This window comes from Capra hircus, unplaced genomic scaffold (genome assembly GCF_001704415.2).
Source record: "Capra hircus breed San Clemente unplaced genomic scaffold, ASM170441v1, whole genome shotgun sequence".
Taxonomy (NCBI): domain Eukaryota; kingdom Metazoa; phylum Chordata; class Mammalia; order Artiodactyla; family Bovidae; genus Capra; species Capra hircus.
Genome location: NW_017199232.1, coordinates 1 through 15,599, shown reverse-complemented (window position 1 = coordinate 15,599; position 15,599 = coordinate 1). Strand labels below are relative to the sequence as shown.

The window sequence follows — 15,599 nt, the reverse complement described above, 5'->3', positions numbered from 1 at the left end:
ACCCAGCGCTGCTATCATGCAATAGATGAGAGTCTTTAATAAGCCATCTGCTCAAGGACACTATGTTGGCACTGGCACGACTAACATATTCTGTAGATAGTCATTACCTATAAATGTTATTAGGAATGTCATTCTTACCTCCAAATTCTCATCGCTCATTCGCCTCTTCTTCCTCTTGAGTTGCAAAATAAGGTTACATGTATTCAACATCTTGTGTCTCATTTGCCTGGCTCCTTCCCATTTACAGGTCGTCATTGCCATCTTCCTTAAAATAATTCCCGTCAGTATATATGTGGTTAGTATACTGTATTTTGGAAAATACCACTGGTTGTTTCTTTCTGGCTTACTGTCACTTCTGTATAATGCGGCCTCCCCAGGTTTCATCATTCTCATTCGAACTGATTCAAATGAATTCTTTTTTAACGGGCCCCTGAGTAATACTTTCCATTGTGGTATATGGTACCCCAAACCAGCTTTCTTATATCCATTCATTCTGTTGTGTGTCTTCTAATTGTGATCACTCTTAGGTGTTGATCTCTTCATGTCCCTTGCGCCCCCGACATACTTTTTCTTCACTTTTTCACCAATCAGGCGGCAAATTTACGATCGTACCAGTTGCTTCTATTCTCCTGTTTCTCCGGGATGCGAAGCAATCTGTGTCCAGTACTTCAGCAAGCGAGTGTGCTGAGTCTTAAACTTGGGAGATGAGGCCGCATATAGGTGTGTGATCCCAAGCAGTGGGAATTGCTGAGTGTCCATTAAGTGTAGTTCTATTGCAATTTTTAAGCGAATCTCCACACTGTTTCTCCATAGTGGCTACTAGTTTTGCATTTTCCCACAGCTGTCTGGCAGGGTTCCCGTATTCTCCCTACACCCTGTCTACCAGCTTTATTGCTTGCAGAAGTTTGTTGATCGCCCAAGACAATTCTGACTGCGTTGTGAAGTCGGTACCTCAGTTGTGTGTTTTGATTTGCCATTTCTCTAATTAATGAGTGTGATCGTTGAGCATTTTATATGTGTTTGTTATAAGCCAACTTTTTGGGAAAGTTCCTTTAATGCATGTAGATTCACTTCTGATTCCACATTGAGGTCCAGTTTTTTCTATTAGTTCTGTTACCTGGGACTGATGCTACAAGGATGGACCAGTTGGAAAGTGATAGTTTCAAGAAGTAGTTTGTGACGGTTTTGTTAAGTTGGTATGATTTTGGCCAGTGAGGTAGTACCTTTGATCACTGCCGGGATTGTGGGAGCATACTCCAAGTGAATGCATTATTTATTTTTTACCATTTTCCTTTCATTGAAGGGCCACAATCTTGCAACCAGTCAAAGGGGCTTTAACCAATCCAATCAAATGAGATTTTTCAGGGAGCAGGAAAAGCTGGCAGTCTTCTTGGTATCCCAGAGCCCTGAATGTTGATTAACAGCTTGTTTACCCATCTCAAATTCCCTCGAGTTAGGAGTAGACTGTGACGACGTCTTCGCCGTGGCTCAGATGGTAAAGAACCTGGCTGCTATGGGAGACTCGATGTTCGATCCCTGGGGTCTGGAAGATCACCAGCTGGGAGAAAGAAATACGCCAGCCCTACTCCAGGTATTCGCTTGGCGCCTGCCAGTAGTTCCACTGGCCTAGGCGGATGAGGAGCCTGGTTGGGCTACAGTCATGTAGATCGCCCAAGATCAGAAAAGATCTGGACTAACCACTTTGCACTTGTCTTGCGGCGCGAGTCACCTGTAGAAAGCACGCCAACTGGGGAATTCAGGGATCATAAGTCCGACAATAAGGCGTCTCTTTTAAATTTTGTTAGACAGCAGAGACACGATGGAACTTTAACTACCGTGTCATAATCTGTCAGAGATTGCGTGAATAGTCAATTCTGATATTTTCTCAAAAAAGTAATGAGAGATCTCAGAAACAGTTACAAATCACTAGACCCAAAGATTCACACAGTGTTATCATAAGCCGCACGTCCGAGAAAACAATTGTCTTTAACGAGACAGAGAAAACCATATTTCAGTCTGCATCAGCTTACTGCTAATAACAACATATTTACCTTAATGAATTTTTGATTCAGTTTTGTGAAACTTTCTCTATATATCTTTGAAAGGTAGCACTTTTCAAAGCAATCAAAGTTTGAAACCATAACTTGCGGATGTGTGTTCAGCATGAAGAGCTGTAGGGACAGGCCACGGTTGTTTTTCAAGTTCGCCTTATGGACTTCCGCTGGTTCAGGTTGCAAAGAACTCCACTCCAATGCAGTATCAGATGCTATAGAAGGTTACTGGCTATTTGGAAGTGAGGTGAGGAAGCACCTACGTTTCCTTCTCATCGTCTCATCTCCCTACTAGGGTTTCTCATATATACTTCGGATATGGGATCCGGTACAGCCTGGCAGGGAACAATCATCAACAGCCACCAGCACACAGCCTCCACCTCCAGACTCTTGACATAAACACCCCTGTGTGCTGAGTCATCTTAACCACAGGACGTAGATGTTGCGTGGAATCCCTCCATGCCCTGGCGGATCTGCTGGTGCAAGGGACACTGTGAGCCTCGGTGGAGTGTGAAGGTGGAGGCATCTAAAGCCCTGTATTTCTTGCTAGTGGACAAAGTGACTGGACCATTGTGCAATTTTTGGTAAACTTTTCAAAGCATACTATACATACTTATTTTTCTTTTCACAGCTATTTGTAAGGCCTCCCAGACAGCCATTTTGCCTTTTTGCATTTCTTTTCCATGGGGATGGTCTTGATCCCTGTCTCCTGCACAATGTCACACACTTCATTCCATAGTTCATCGGCATCTATCTGTCAGATCTACTCCCTTAAATCTATTTCTCACTTCCACTGTATGATCATAAAGGATTTGATTTAGGTCATACCTGAATGGTCTAGTGGTTTTCCCTATTTTTTTCATTTCCGTATGAATTTGGTAATAAGGAGTTCATGATCTGAGCCACAGTCAGCTCCTGGTCTCGTTTTTGTTGACTGTATACAGCTTCTCCATCTTTGGCTGCAAAGAATATAATCAATCTGATTTCCATGTTGACCATCTGGCGATGTCCATGTGTAGAGTCTTCTCCTGTGTTGTTGGAAGAGGGTGTTTGCTATGACCCGTGCATTTTCTTGGCAAAACTCTATTTGTCTTTGCCCTGCTTCTTTCTGCATTCCAAGGCCAAATTTGCCTGTTACTCCAGGTGTTTCTGGGGGCTTCCCTAGTGGCTCAGATGATAAAGCATCTGTCTGAAATGCAGGTGACCCGGGTTCGACCCTGGTTGGGAAGATCCCCTGGAGAAGGAAATGGCAGCCACTCCAGTATTCTTGCCTGGAAAATCCCATGGACTGCAGAGCCTGGTAGGTTACCGTCCATGGGGTCGCAAAGAGTCAGACATGACTGAGTCTCACTTCACTTCACTTCCAGGTGTTTCTTGACTTCCTACTTTTGCATTCCAGTCCCCTATAATGAAAGGACATCTTTTTTGGGTGTTCTTCTAAAACGTCTTGTAAGTCTTCATAGAATCGTTCAACTTCAGCTTCTTCAGCGTTAGTGGTTGGGACATAGACTTGGATTGCTGCTAAGCTGCTAAGAAACTTGAGTAGTGTCCAGGGAACTTTCTCTCCTTATATGCGTTACTTCCTGGTCACGTACTGATTTGTTGCACTGGCCGTGTTACTGCTTCTCACTGGTAAGCTGGAGATTTTCATGATGGGACAGGAAGGGTGGGGTGTGGAGGGGGATGAGGGGTGGGGAAGGCTTGGGGGAGGCAGCATGGTGGGGAGTTAGAACTGGGAAAAATGGTCTGGCGGTATGAGAGACAGGAAGACAAGACATAGACTGCTATTTCCACCCCTTGGCATTAACTGGATCTCCTAGGCTGGAACAGCCTTCAGTGTGGGGGCTAACCTGTGCACTGTAGGGTTTTCTTAATTTAATCATTGTTGGATGCCGTAGCATCTATGAACTATGTTCATTAGATATGGGTGACACCACCCCCCAAATTGTGACAATCAGAATGTCTCCAGGGAGTTTCTTGGTGGCTTTCACCTCAGATCACTGGCTCAGTCGTGTCCAACTCTGTGCAACCCCATGGGGTGCAGCACACCAGGCTTCCCTGTCCATCACCAAACTCCCAGAGCCCGTTCAAACTCATGTCCATCGAGTTAGTCATGCCGTCCGGCCATCTCATCTTCTGGCCGTCCCCTTCTCCTCCCGCTTTCAATCTTTCCAGCATCAGGGTCTTTTCCAATGAGTCGATTCTTTGCATCAGTTCAGTTCAGTTCATCAAGTGACCAAAATATTGGAGTTTCAGCTTCAGCATCAATGCATCCAATAAATAGGACTGGTTTCCTTTAGGATGGACTGGTTGGATTTCCTGGCTGTCCAAGCGACTGTCAAGAGTCTTCTTCTACACCACAGGTCAAAAGCATCAATTCTTTGGTGCTCCAGCTTTCTTTATAGTCCAACTCTCACATCCATACATGACTACTGGAAAAAACCATAGCCTTGACTAGATGGAACTTTGTCAGCAAAGTAATGTTTTCTATTTATTAATATGCTGACTAGCGTGGTCACACCTTTTCGTCCAAGGAGCAAGTGTCTTTTAATTTCATGGCTGCAGTCACTGTCTGCAGTGGTTTTGGAGCCCAAGAAAAAGAAAGTCTTTCACTGTTTCCATTGTTTCCTTATCTACTTGCCCTGAAGTGAAGGGACTGGATGCCATGATCTTCGTTTTTCCAATGTTGAGTTGTAAGCCAGCCTTTTCCCTCTTCTCTTTCGCTTTCATCAATAGGCTCTTCAGTTCCTCTTCACCTTCTGTCATCATGGTGGTGTCATCTGTGTATCTGGTGGTTTAGTGGTTAGGATTCTGGGTTTTCACTGCCATGGCCCAGGTTCATCTGTGGCAAGGGAATGGAGATCCTACAAACCATGGCATGGCCAAAAAACGAACCCACAACAAAACAAGGAGAATGTCTCCAGACGTTGCCAACAGGCCCTTGGGGAACAAAACCACTCCCAGCTGAGAAGCACTTACTTCGACTGACAAGTTTCTCCCTCTGTACTGAGACCAAACTTTTTTTTAATTGAGAGAAAATTTACATAGCATAAAATTAACCAATTAATTATTACCCCCAATTTTGTTGAGTTAATTGACATCCAACATTGTAAAAGTTTAAAGTGTACCACATGATGATTTGATAGGCATGTCTACTGTGAGATGACGGCCACAGTAAGAAACAAGTTACCTTAAAGTGTACTTAGAGGGACTTAGTACCTTCACAGTGTCGTGTAACCATCACCTGCATCTAGTTCCAACCATTTGCATCACAAGCAAAGGAAACCCTGCACCCACTGAGCAGTCACTGTCCATCTATCCACCACCATCAGCCCTCCTGACACTGTAGCCACTGGTCCGCTTTCTGTCTCTATGGATTTGGTCATTTTGGATGTCTCATATTCCATCTTTCCCACAGGACAACTGGTTCTGGGAGCTCCTGAGTCAACCCTACTTTACAACAGAGTTTCGGTTCTCAGCTTCATCATCATCTCTGGCTTCATAAGGGAGACCTGCACAACTGGAAGCTCACGGAACAGGACTACACATTGAACACGTCTGCATCCAGTGGCACCTCTAGGTTAGGAGGGCTGTCTCGTCCATAGTGACACTAGTGTGACGGAGGGTGCAAGTCTGGGAATCTGGTGGGGACTAAAGAGTGGCAACCCACTGCAGGATTCTTGCCTGGAGAATTGCATGGACAGAGGAGCCTGGCAGGCTACAGTCCATGGGCTTGAAAGAGTCAGACATGACTTAGTGACTAAACCACTACGAACGAGACCTGGGCTGATGGATCTAAGTGGTGGGGGTCCTGGAGCCCAGCACTTGTGGTAGGAAGGGAAGAGTCCAGTAGAGATGGCTGAGCTCACCTCACCCATGTTCTTCCTCATTCCTTCTCTCACCATGGGCTGGGGCCTCTGGGTTCCGGAGGGTTTGTACCTTTTCGCTTTGATGGGATTCTCCAGGGAGCAGCTCTGTGTTTCTACACATTTATTGGTTTTGATGCCATTGTCACTAAAGGTAATATAGTCACTGTGCTTTCCATTAGAGGTTTGGGGACAGATTAGGCTGCCCTTGGGCATAGGGATTGGTAGAAGGTTAGGCTGCTTTTGATGGTGCCAGAGGAGAGGGGATATTGTGCTTTTGATCGCTGTATTTTCCTAGCCTAGTACATCCCTGCTTCCTGCAGGGGAAGAAGCCCTCAATCCTCAGCGGTCCATCCCCGTGAGCACCATGACCACGATCTTCATCTGCTTTGTGGTGTGCTTTGGTGTCTCAGCAGCACTCACCCTCACAGTGCCCTACTGCCAGATCCGTCCTGAGAGCCCCTGGCCAGAGGCTTTCCTCTTTGTTGGGTGGGGCCCTGCCAGATATGTCGTGGCTGTTGGCGCCCTCTGTGCTCTTACGTCCAGGTCAGTATCATGGCTTTCTCCCCTCTGACTGTCAGATGCTCGGGTATCCCAGCCCTTGGGATTGAGAGACAAGAGGGGAGGACACCTTGACCCAAGTAGACTAGGAAACAGAAGCCCCGGTCCTCCCTTCCCGTCTCTCCATGTCCTCATACACGTTTCCGCTTTCTTTTCCAGTCTCCTAGGTGATGTGTTCCCCATGCCTCGGGGGATGTACGTGATGGCAGAGGATGGAATCCTTTTTCAGGGACTTTCCAGATCCACGACTGCACCCGAATACCCATCATGGCCATCATGTCTTCTGGCATCTTTGCAGGTGGCTAAACAAACCCTTGTTTGATCATTTCCTTACCTTGGATATTTCTGACTGCTTCTCACTCCCTTCCCCGCCTTGTCTGTGCCCTCATCCTAGCAGTCATGGCGTTACTCTTCAAGTTCAGCGATCTGGTGGACCTCCTATCAATCGGGACCCTGCTTGCTGACTCCCTCGTGGTTCTTTCTGTCCTTGCCCTCAGGTGAGACTCCACTACACCTTGGCTGGGGGTCATGGACTCAAGAGGAGCTAAGATTCTTCTAGCTTCGTGTCCTGCATCTGCTGAAGTTGGGAAAGAGTTGGATTAACTGTCTGATATTGGATAAGTATAGGGGCTGCTGTCAATCCTGCCTTAATATCCTTTCACTCGGGTACCAGCCAGATCAGAATTGCAGCAAGAAGGAGAAAACAGAGGAGGAAATTGAGGTGAAGCCTGAAGTTAAACAAAATCCTCCAGAGCCTGTATCTGAAGCAGGAAATTCAAACATTCTAAAGAGTCTGTGGTTCCCTACCAGCACCATCCCCACCCAGAAATCTGGCCAGATTGTCAATGGATACACCTTCCTGTTTGGTGACCAGTGGGACTTCTTTTTGGTGGTATTCTGAAATTGACAGGATGGGTTGGAAATAGGTGTCTATTTCAGGCAAGAAGTGATAGAGATATGATGGCCCCTCCTGATGTGGGCAGCCGGAGGAGGGGTGTTACCCGAGGTCCTGACATCTTTGTCTTCTGGGTCCAGCCTGTTCTCCTCCACCTTGACCCTTGGAGTTCTCCTGCTGATAATCCTGAGCCTGAGCCTGGCCCAGTGGCCCAGCCAGGTGTTCTCTGGAGACCCCGTGCTCACAACAGTGGCTGTGCTGCTGCTGTTCATCACTGGGGTCACAGCCATCATCTGGAGGCAGCCCCAGGACCCCACTGCTCTTCCATTCAGGGTAGGCGAGGGACTTCCCTGGTGGTCCAGTGGTTAAGAATCTACCTTGCAATGCAGGGCATGTGGGTTAGATTCCAGGTCAGGGAACAAATACCCAACCAGGACATGCCACAGGGCAACTAAGCCCACACACCAGAACTAGAGAAGCCCTTGGGCCACACCTCGGTTCCGACACAGCCAAGTTAATTAATTTTTAAAAGTAAGTGACCTTCTGTGCCCAAACTATCCACCTTAAGTGAATGATGTCTGCCTGCTTTGAGGTCTAAACATCCTTTGCTGGACATGAGAAGATGGGAAATTGCTGAAGCCAACAGACCCTTCCCTGACCCACACTCAGTGCTTCACACACCCAGCTTCAGTAGGCACTGAACACACGGCTTCAAAAGCGCTGGAGTCTTCCTGCCCACATGTGGGTCGGGTCTCCCTTTTGACGTCTGGGCTGTGTCCAGGGATGAGCTGACTCTGCCCACAGGTCCCTGCTCTGCCTGTCCTCCCGCTGGTCAGCATCTTCGTGAACGTTTCCCTGATGATGCAGATGACCTCTGGAGCCTGGATCCAATTCAGTGTCTGGAATGCCATTGGTAAGTGGTTTTCTGGGATTAAAAAGACCTCTCAATGGACTGATCCCCATCTTCTTCCTACCACCACTCCCCTAAACTGTGTCGGACACCCTCATAGGAGACCTAGTGAGCAAGTGTGGGGTTCCCTGGTGTCTCAGTGGTAAAGAATCCACCTGCCAATGCAGGAAATATAAGAGACACAGGTTCAATCCCTGGGTCAGGAGGATCCCTGGAGGAGGAAATAGCAACCCACTCCAGTACACTTGACTGGAGAATACCATGGGCAGAGGAGCATGGAGGGCTATGGTCTGTGGGGTCACAAAAGAGCCAGTCATGACTGAGGAACTGAGCATGCACACGAGCGTGTACACGAGTGTGTATCAGTAAGGAGAGCACCTACTTTCCCTTCTCACTGTCTCATTTTCCTACTAGGATTTGCCGTATACTCTGGCTATAGGATCCGACACAGCCTGGAGGAGAACAATGAGCAACAGTCTCCAGCCTGCACCTTCCAGACTCCTCACCCAAGCATCCCTGCTGCTGAATCATCTTAACCACAGGACACAGGTGCCATGTGGAGTCCCTCCATCCGCTAGAGGAATCTTCTGGTTCAAGGGGCACTTTGAGCCTCTATGGACAATGAAGGTGCAATGCATTTAGGGACCTATATTTATTGCCAGTGGACAAATGACGTACATGCTGAATAATTCTTAAGTATTCTTTTCAGAACACAATACACATACCAAAAGGGCATGCTTTGTGAGTGTTCAGCAAGATGATATTTCACAAAGAATGTATAACAATGTAAGCAGATACTGGAGAAAGAAATAAAATATGAACCTGCTCATGCAAAGCTCCGACTTGTGCTTCTTTTTAGCAAAAATGCAGAGATGGCTGTCTGGGGAGGAAAGGCAGGTGACTGTGTACTGTGTCCAGTGCTGCCCCTGAAATATAGGACAGAGGCAAGTTGGAAGGAAAAGGAAGGGAACAGATGCCCTGGGCTAACAGTAACACAAGAAAGTTAGGGCGGCTATATTACCACCAGAAAGCAGACCCTAAGAAAGGAGAAGAACAGACAGAGCGGATCATGTCATCATGGTGAAATGATCGCTTTTATCTTTCCCCCAGCTTTCTGGAGACACAGTGTCATCTTTTGTAAATGACTATTTCTCTTTACTTTTCTGTCACAGACTCTTGGAGTTACACAGTAGTTGATGATGGAAAGTTCCTAATTGGAAAAAAACCAATACCTGCATTGTCAGAGGTGAGGGAAAGAAGTAGTAAGTAGTGATTTATTGATAAGTGACTACAACTGGGTGGAACTAAAAGACAGGAAAGGAAACGGGATAGTCACGTGAAAGAGTTACTGCAGAACAGAGTGCCTGACACTGAGATTGTGCACATTTAAGATGCTGATAATAATGAACCAGAGGGTTGTTTGCCGGGAATAAGCAACTGCAGTAGAGTGAAGGAGGGATACAGGTCAAGAAACTGAGCAGCAAGGTATTAGATGAATGAAAATACAGTGGAGGTGGACGGACAGAATTAGGAATACCACTACCTTGCCAGTTCTCATGACAGTACAGGCTTAGGAAGAAATGAACAGAGATTGAAACTGTCAGGTGAAACTTTGTCGGAAGGGGTTGACATCACCTGTTTGCTGTTCTTCGCTTACTGCTGGGGGCCAACCAGATATCCTGTGCTACCAATATCCTGTAACAGGCAACACTGAACACCGCCCATAAAGAGCCTTGATGAGAAACTGAATCAACCCTTCCAGGTTCTTCTGGCCGGTCTAAGGATTAAATTAACATGAGATAGCTTAATGGGACAAAAACCACATGATAGCTCAATAATGTGATGAAGGTGAAAGAGGAGAGTGAAAAAGCTGGCTTACAACTCAACATTCAAAAAACGAAGATCATGGCATCCGGTCCCATCACTTCATGGCAAATAGATGGGGAAACAATGGAAACAGTGGCAGATTTTATTTTCTTGGGCTCCAAAATCACTGCAGACGGTGACTGCAGCCATGAAATTAAGACACTTGCTCCTTGGAAGAAAAGCTATGACAAGGCTTCACAGTGAATTAAAAAACAGAGCCATCACTTTGCCGACAAAGGTCCATATAGTCAAAGCTATGCTTTTTCCAGTAGTCATGTTGGATGTGAGAGCTGGACTATAAAGAAAGCTCAGCACTGAAGAATTGATGCTTTTGAACTGTTGGTGTTGGTGGAGATGCTTGAGAGTCCCGTGGACTGCAAGGAGATCCAGCCAGTCCATCCTAAAGGAAATTCAGTCCTGAATATTCATTGGAAGGACTGATGTTGAAGCTGAAACTCCAATACTTTGGCCACCTGATGGGAAGAGCTGACTCATTGGAAACGACCTTGATGCTGGGAAAGATCAAGGGCAGGAGGAAAAGGGGACGACACAGGATGAGATGGTTGGATGTCATCACCAAACTCAACAGACATGAGTTTGAGCAAACTCTGGGAGCTGGTGATGGACAGGGAAGCCTGCTGTGCTGCAGTCCGCGGACTGAGCGACTGAACAACAATACAGGGGAGACACCAGAGAAAGCTGAGCAACTTGCCAGAATAACCCAATCCTTTCCCTTCCGTCCCGACTTCAGTGAAAGACTCTAGAGAGCGCTGGGGGGCAGTGGTCTGGGACTGCCTTAGTAATTTTAGTCATTTTAATTACACATATTAATCAGAATCTTAACCCTTAGAAACTTTAGTTTCTAGTGAGAAACAAGAAGTAAACAATTGTGAACTATTTGTTATACCAGTACTCCAATTAAAATGAAATAATTTTTTAGATAAAAAATGCTATCAACTTAAAAAAATCAAGTATCATTGGTTTACCATATAACATTAGTTTTCCAAATATAGAGCACAGTGATTTGGTATTTTTACAGATGGTACTCAGTAGAAGTTACACAAGATAATGGCTATAATTCCTTGTGCTCCAAACATATCTTTGCTGATTATGTATTCAGTTCAGTCACTCAGTCGCGTCTGACTCTTTGCGACCCCACTGACTCCAGCATGCTAGGCCTCCCTGTCCACCACCAACACTCAGAGCTTACTCAAACTCATGTCCACCGAGTTGGTGGTGCCATCCAACCATCTCCCCTGTCGTCCCCTTCTCCTCTTGCCTTGTGTCTCTTAATCCATACCCTCAATTTGCCCCTTCCCCCTTCCCTCTCTTCACAGATGGCCACTTGTCAGTTTTCTGAGTTGGTGAGGCTGTTTCTGTTTTGCTATATACATTCATTTATACTGTTTTTTCAGATTCTACACATAATATTATACAGCATCTGTAAAAATACCAAAATCACTAGGTAGTGTACCTAAAAGTAATATCAACCAAGTCTGTTTGAATAAATAATGAGTAGACATCCACTCAGGAGGAAAAGCACCTCTGTGGTCTGGGGGACACAGCTCCATCTGCCCAAGGAGCCCTGGAGGAGTCGTGTCTGCTGTGCATCTGGGCCACAGGCCGACAGACCTCGCTATGGGCTGCAGACCTGCAGAACAGGAAACCTGCACAGACTCCTTGACGGTGATGCTGCCGGTGGTGGCGGCGGTCATGGTGATGGCGGTGTGGAAGCCCAGAGATTCTGACCTAGAGATTCCCTGCAAGGGAGGGGATTTGCAGGTCAACCTTCACTCGGAGAAGGCAATGGCACCCCGCTCCAGTACTCCTGCTGGAAAATCCCATGGACGAATGAGCTGGTTGGCTGCAGTCCATGGGTCACTAAGAGTCGCACATGACTGAGCGACTTCACTTTCACTTTTCACTTTCACGCATTGGAGAAGGAAATGGCAACCCACCCCAGGATTCTTGCCTGGAGAATCCCAGGGACGGCGAGCCTGGTGGGCTAGGGTCCATGAGGTTGCAAAGAGTCGGACAGGACTGAAGAGACTGATTAGGCATGCAGCCTTCACTGAGGGAGCGAGGATTCTGGAGTTAAAACAAAACAAAACAAAACAAAGATGTCTGATCAAGGCTTACATAGCAGAAGCTTTCCCCTCCCCCTCACAAGAAACAGCCCATGGGGTTGATGTCCCACCACAGAAAAACCTGGCTAGTTCTGCAGACATCCCTGGGAACACCTGTTTCTCTACAGCAGCACCGGAGACCTGAGCTGGGGGAACCCCATGACGAGGGAGAGGAAGGGTTTTGAGGAAGGGTTTTGGTAAAGAGGCTGATAAACACTGTGAAGGGCAAGAAAGTGACCGCTCCCCAGAGGCAGTTCACTGACAAGCGTCTGGGAGCAGCACAACCTGGAACCTCCCTCCTGGGTCCCCGGGCACCCTCAGTGCCCCGGGTGCGAGATCCACCGGGCCCCCCCTGCCCTACTCTTCGGGGTCTCTTAGTGTGACCCTCCCCCTGCAGCCCCCATGGGAGCTCTGGTAGGGAAGGAGCTGGCTCAGAAAACCAGCCCCTGCTATGGGCCAGGGTCCCGCAGACTTGAGGTCTAGCGCCACCTTCTGGAAATCCAAAGACAAGAGGCAGCCTGGTGAGTTTTAAGAGCAGTTCAGTTCAGTTCAGTCCAGTGGCTGAGTCGTGTCTGACTCTGTAACCCCATGGACTGCAGCACGCCAGGCTTCCCTGTCCATCACCAACTCCTGGAGCTTCCTCAGACTCATGTCAATCGAGTCTGTGATGCCAGCCAACCCTCTGTCATCCCCTTCTCCTCCTGCCTTCAATCTTCCCAGCACCAAGGTCTTTTCCAATGAGTGAGCTCTTCACATCAGGCGCTAAAGTATTGGACTTTCAGCTTCAGCATCAGTCCTTCCAATGAATATTCAGGACTGATTTCCTTTAGGATGGACTGGTTGGATCCTTGCAGTCCAAGGGACTCTCAAGAGTCTTCTCCAACACCACAGTTCAAAAGCATCAATTCTTCAGCACTCAGCCTTCTTTATAGTCCAACTCTCACATCCATTCATGACTATTGGAAAAACCATAGCTCTGACTAGAAGGACATTTGTCAGCAAAGTAATGACTCTGCTTTTTAATATGCTGTCTAGGTTGGTCATAACTTTCCTCCAAGGAGCAAGCGTCTTTTACTTTCATGGTTGCAATCACCATGCAATGAGTCAGTTCTTCTCATCCGGCAGCCAAAGTATTGCATCTTTAGCTTCACCAGTTTTTCCAATGAATATTCGGGACTGATTTCTTTTAGGATCGCAGACCAGACAGAAACGCTTAAGAATTCTTCCACAAGAGGGAGCAAGGAAAGTGGAGCAGGTGTAGGGAGAGAAAGACAGGAAACCCAGGAATTAACACCACCATCAAACAGAATACTCCAGCTCCAGGGAACCACCACAGACTGAAGGACGAGTCTGCTCCTTCAAATGTGAGATGAAAGACTGCAAAAGAATACATAAAAAATCAAGCTGATGTGCCATCACAAATAAAGATACTATGTTTCCAATAAGCTACAACATGGATGAGCCTTGTGGCCATTACTAAGAGAAGCATCTCCATAGGAAATGACAAAGACGAAGGTTTCCACTTAAGTGAAGTACCTAGAGGAGGTAGATAATAGAGTAGAATGGTGATTGCCAGGAACTGCAGGAGGAAGAGGGGATTTTTGTTTAATGTGTACAGTTTCAGTTTTGCAAGATGAAAAAAAGCTCAAGAGATTGGTTATACAAACAAATATGAATGTCCTTAACACTTTTTTTTTTGTCCTTAGCAGTTTTGAACTGGACACTTAAAATGGTTAAAATGGTAAATTTTACGTTACTCATGTTTTATCACACTAAAGACTATCTCAGAACTACCCACTGATGGTTACCACAGAAGAGTCAGGGCTGATAGCTACACTGCACGTGTTTTCCCCCAACTCCAATCTCATCCCAACCCAGGGGTGAGGACTGTCTGCTGTGCTCAGGACTCCCGCTTCGGTTCTTGGAGATGTCTCAGCTCCAGCTCTGCATGGCTTACCCTCAGCCTCCCTGACTGACCCAGGTTCCAGCTCTGCTCCAAGGATCCAGCAAGTCTCCAGTCAGCCTCTTCTGTGGGAGACTGGGCACTGAGTTCACGTCCTCCAAAGAGGCCCCTGCAATCCCAGAGTGCAGGGGGTCAGCCCAGCTCCAGCCTGAGGGTGGAGAGACCGTTTTCTAGATGAAAGTGTCTGCGCTGTGTCTGTGTGTGTGTGTGTGCAAGGAAACGTGGGGGAGATTAGATCAGTGCTGTGAGACTCTAAGACAATTTTCAGCTCAGTTCAGTTCAGTCGCTCAGTTGTGTCCGACTCTTTGCAATCCCATGAATCGTAGCACGCCAGGCCTCCCTGTCGATCACCAACACCCGGAGTTCACTCAGACTCGGTCCATCGAGTCCGTGATGCCATCAAGCCGTCTCATCCTTGGTCGTCCCCTTCTCTCCTGCCCCAATCTCTCCCAGCATCAAAGTCTTTTCCAGTGAGTCAACTCTTCTCAGGAGGTGGCCAAAGTACTGGAGTTTCAGCTTTAGCATCATTCATTCCAAAGAAATCCCAGGGCTGATCTCCTTCAGAATGGACTGGTTGGATCTCTTGCAGTCCAAGGGACTCTCAAGAGTCTTCTCCAACACTGACAAAGACCGAAGTTTTCCACTTAAGTGAAGTACCTAGAGGAGGTAGATTAATAGAGTAGAATGGTGATTGCCAGGGAACTGCAGGGGAGGAAGAGGGGATTTTTGTTTAATGTGTACAGTTTCAGTTTTGCAAGATGAAAAAACTCAAGAGATTGGTTATACAAACTATGAATGTCCTTAACACTTTTTTTTTTGTCCTTAGCAGTTTTGAACTGGACACTTAAAATGGTTAAAATGGTAAATTTTACGTTACTCATGTTTATCACACTAAAGACTATCTCAGAACTACGCCACTGATGGTTTACCACAGAAGAGTCAGGGCTGATAGCTACACTGCACGTGTTTTCCCCCAACTCCAATCTCATCCCAACAACCCAGGGGTGAGGACTGTCTGCTGTGCTCAGGACTCCCCGCTTCGGTTCTTGGAGATGTCTCAGCTCCAGCTTGCATGGCTTACCCTCAGCCTCGCCTGACTGACCCAGGTCTCCAGGCTCTGCTCCAAGGATCCAGCAAGTCTCCAGTCAGCCTCTTCTGTGGGAGACTGGGCACTGAGTTCACGTCCTCCAAAGAGGCCCCTGCAATCCCAGAGTGCAGGGGTCAGCCCAGCTCCAGCTGAGGGTGGAGAGACCCGTTTCTAGATGAAAGTGTCTGCGCTGTGTCTGTGTGTGTGTGTGTGCAAGGAAACGTGGGGGAGATTAGATCAGTGCTGTGAGACTCTAAGACAATTTTTCAGCTCA

At 47.0% G+C, this 15,599-nt stretch overlaps 1 protein-coding gene across 1 annotated transcript; it reads left to right on the top strand.

The window, feature by feature from the left end:
• The first annotated feature begins 6,192 nt into the window (after positions 1-6,192).
• LOC108633265 (cationic amino acid transporter 3-like) lies at positions 6,193-7,427 on the top strand. The gene is made up of 3 exons (XM_018045339.1): positions 6,193-6,463; positions 6,638-6,776; positions 6,976-7,427. Exons 1-3 carry the CDS (start codon positions 6,285-6,287, stop codon positions 7,024-7,026), a joined length of 369 nt encoding a protein of 122 aa, XP_017900828.1. The 5' UTR covers positions 6,193-6,284; the 3' UTR covers positions 7,027-7,427.
• The last annotated feature ends 8,172 nt before the right edge of the window (positions 7,428-15,599 follow it).

Coding starts and splice junctions, on each gene's coding strand:
- LOC108633265 (XM_018045339.1), top strand. CDS start 6,285: ATGACCACGATCTTCATCTGCTTTGTGGTGTGCTTTGGTGTCTCAGCA. Junction 6,464..6,637: donor CTCTGTGCTCTTACGTCCAG/GTCAGTATCATG, acceptor TTTCTTTTCCAG/TCTCCTAGGTGATGTGTTCC. Junction 6,777..6,975: donor GTCTTCTGGCATCTTTGCAG/GTGGCTAAACAA, acceptor CCTTGCCCTCAG/GTGAGACTCCACTACACCTT.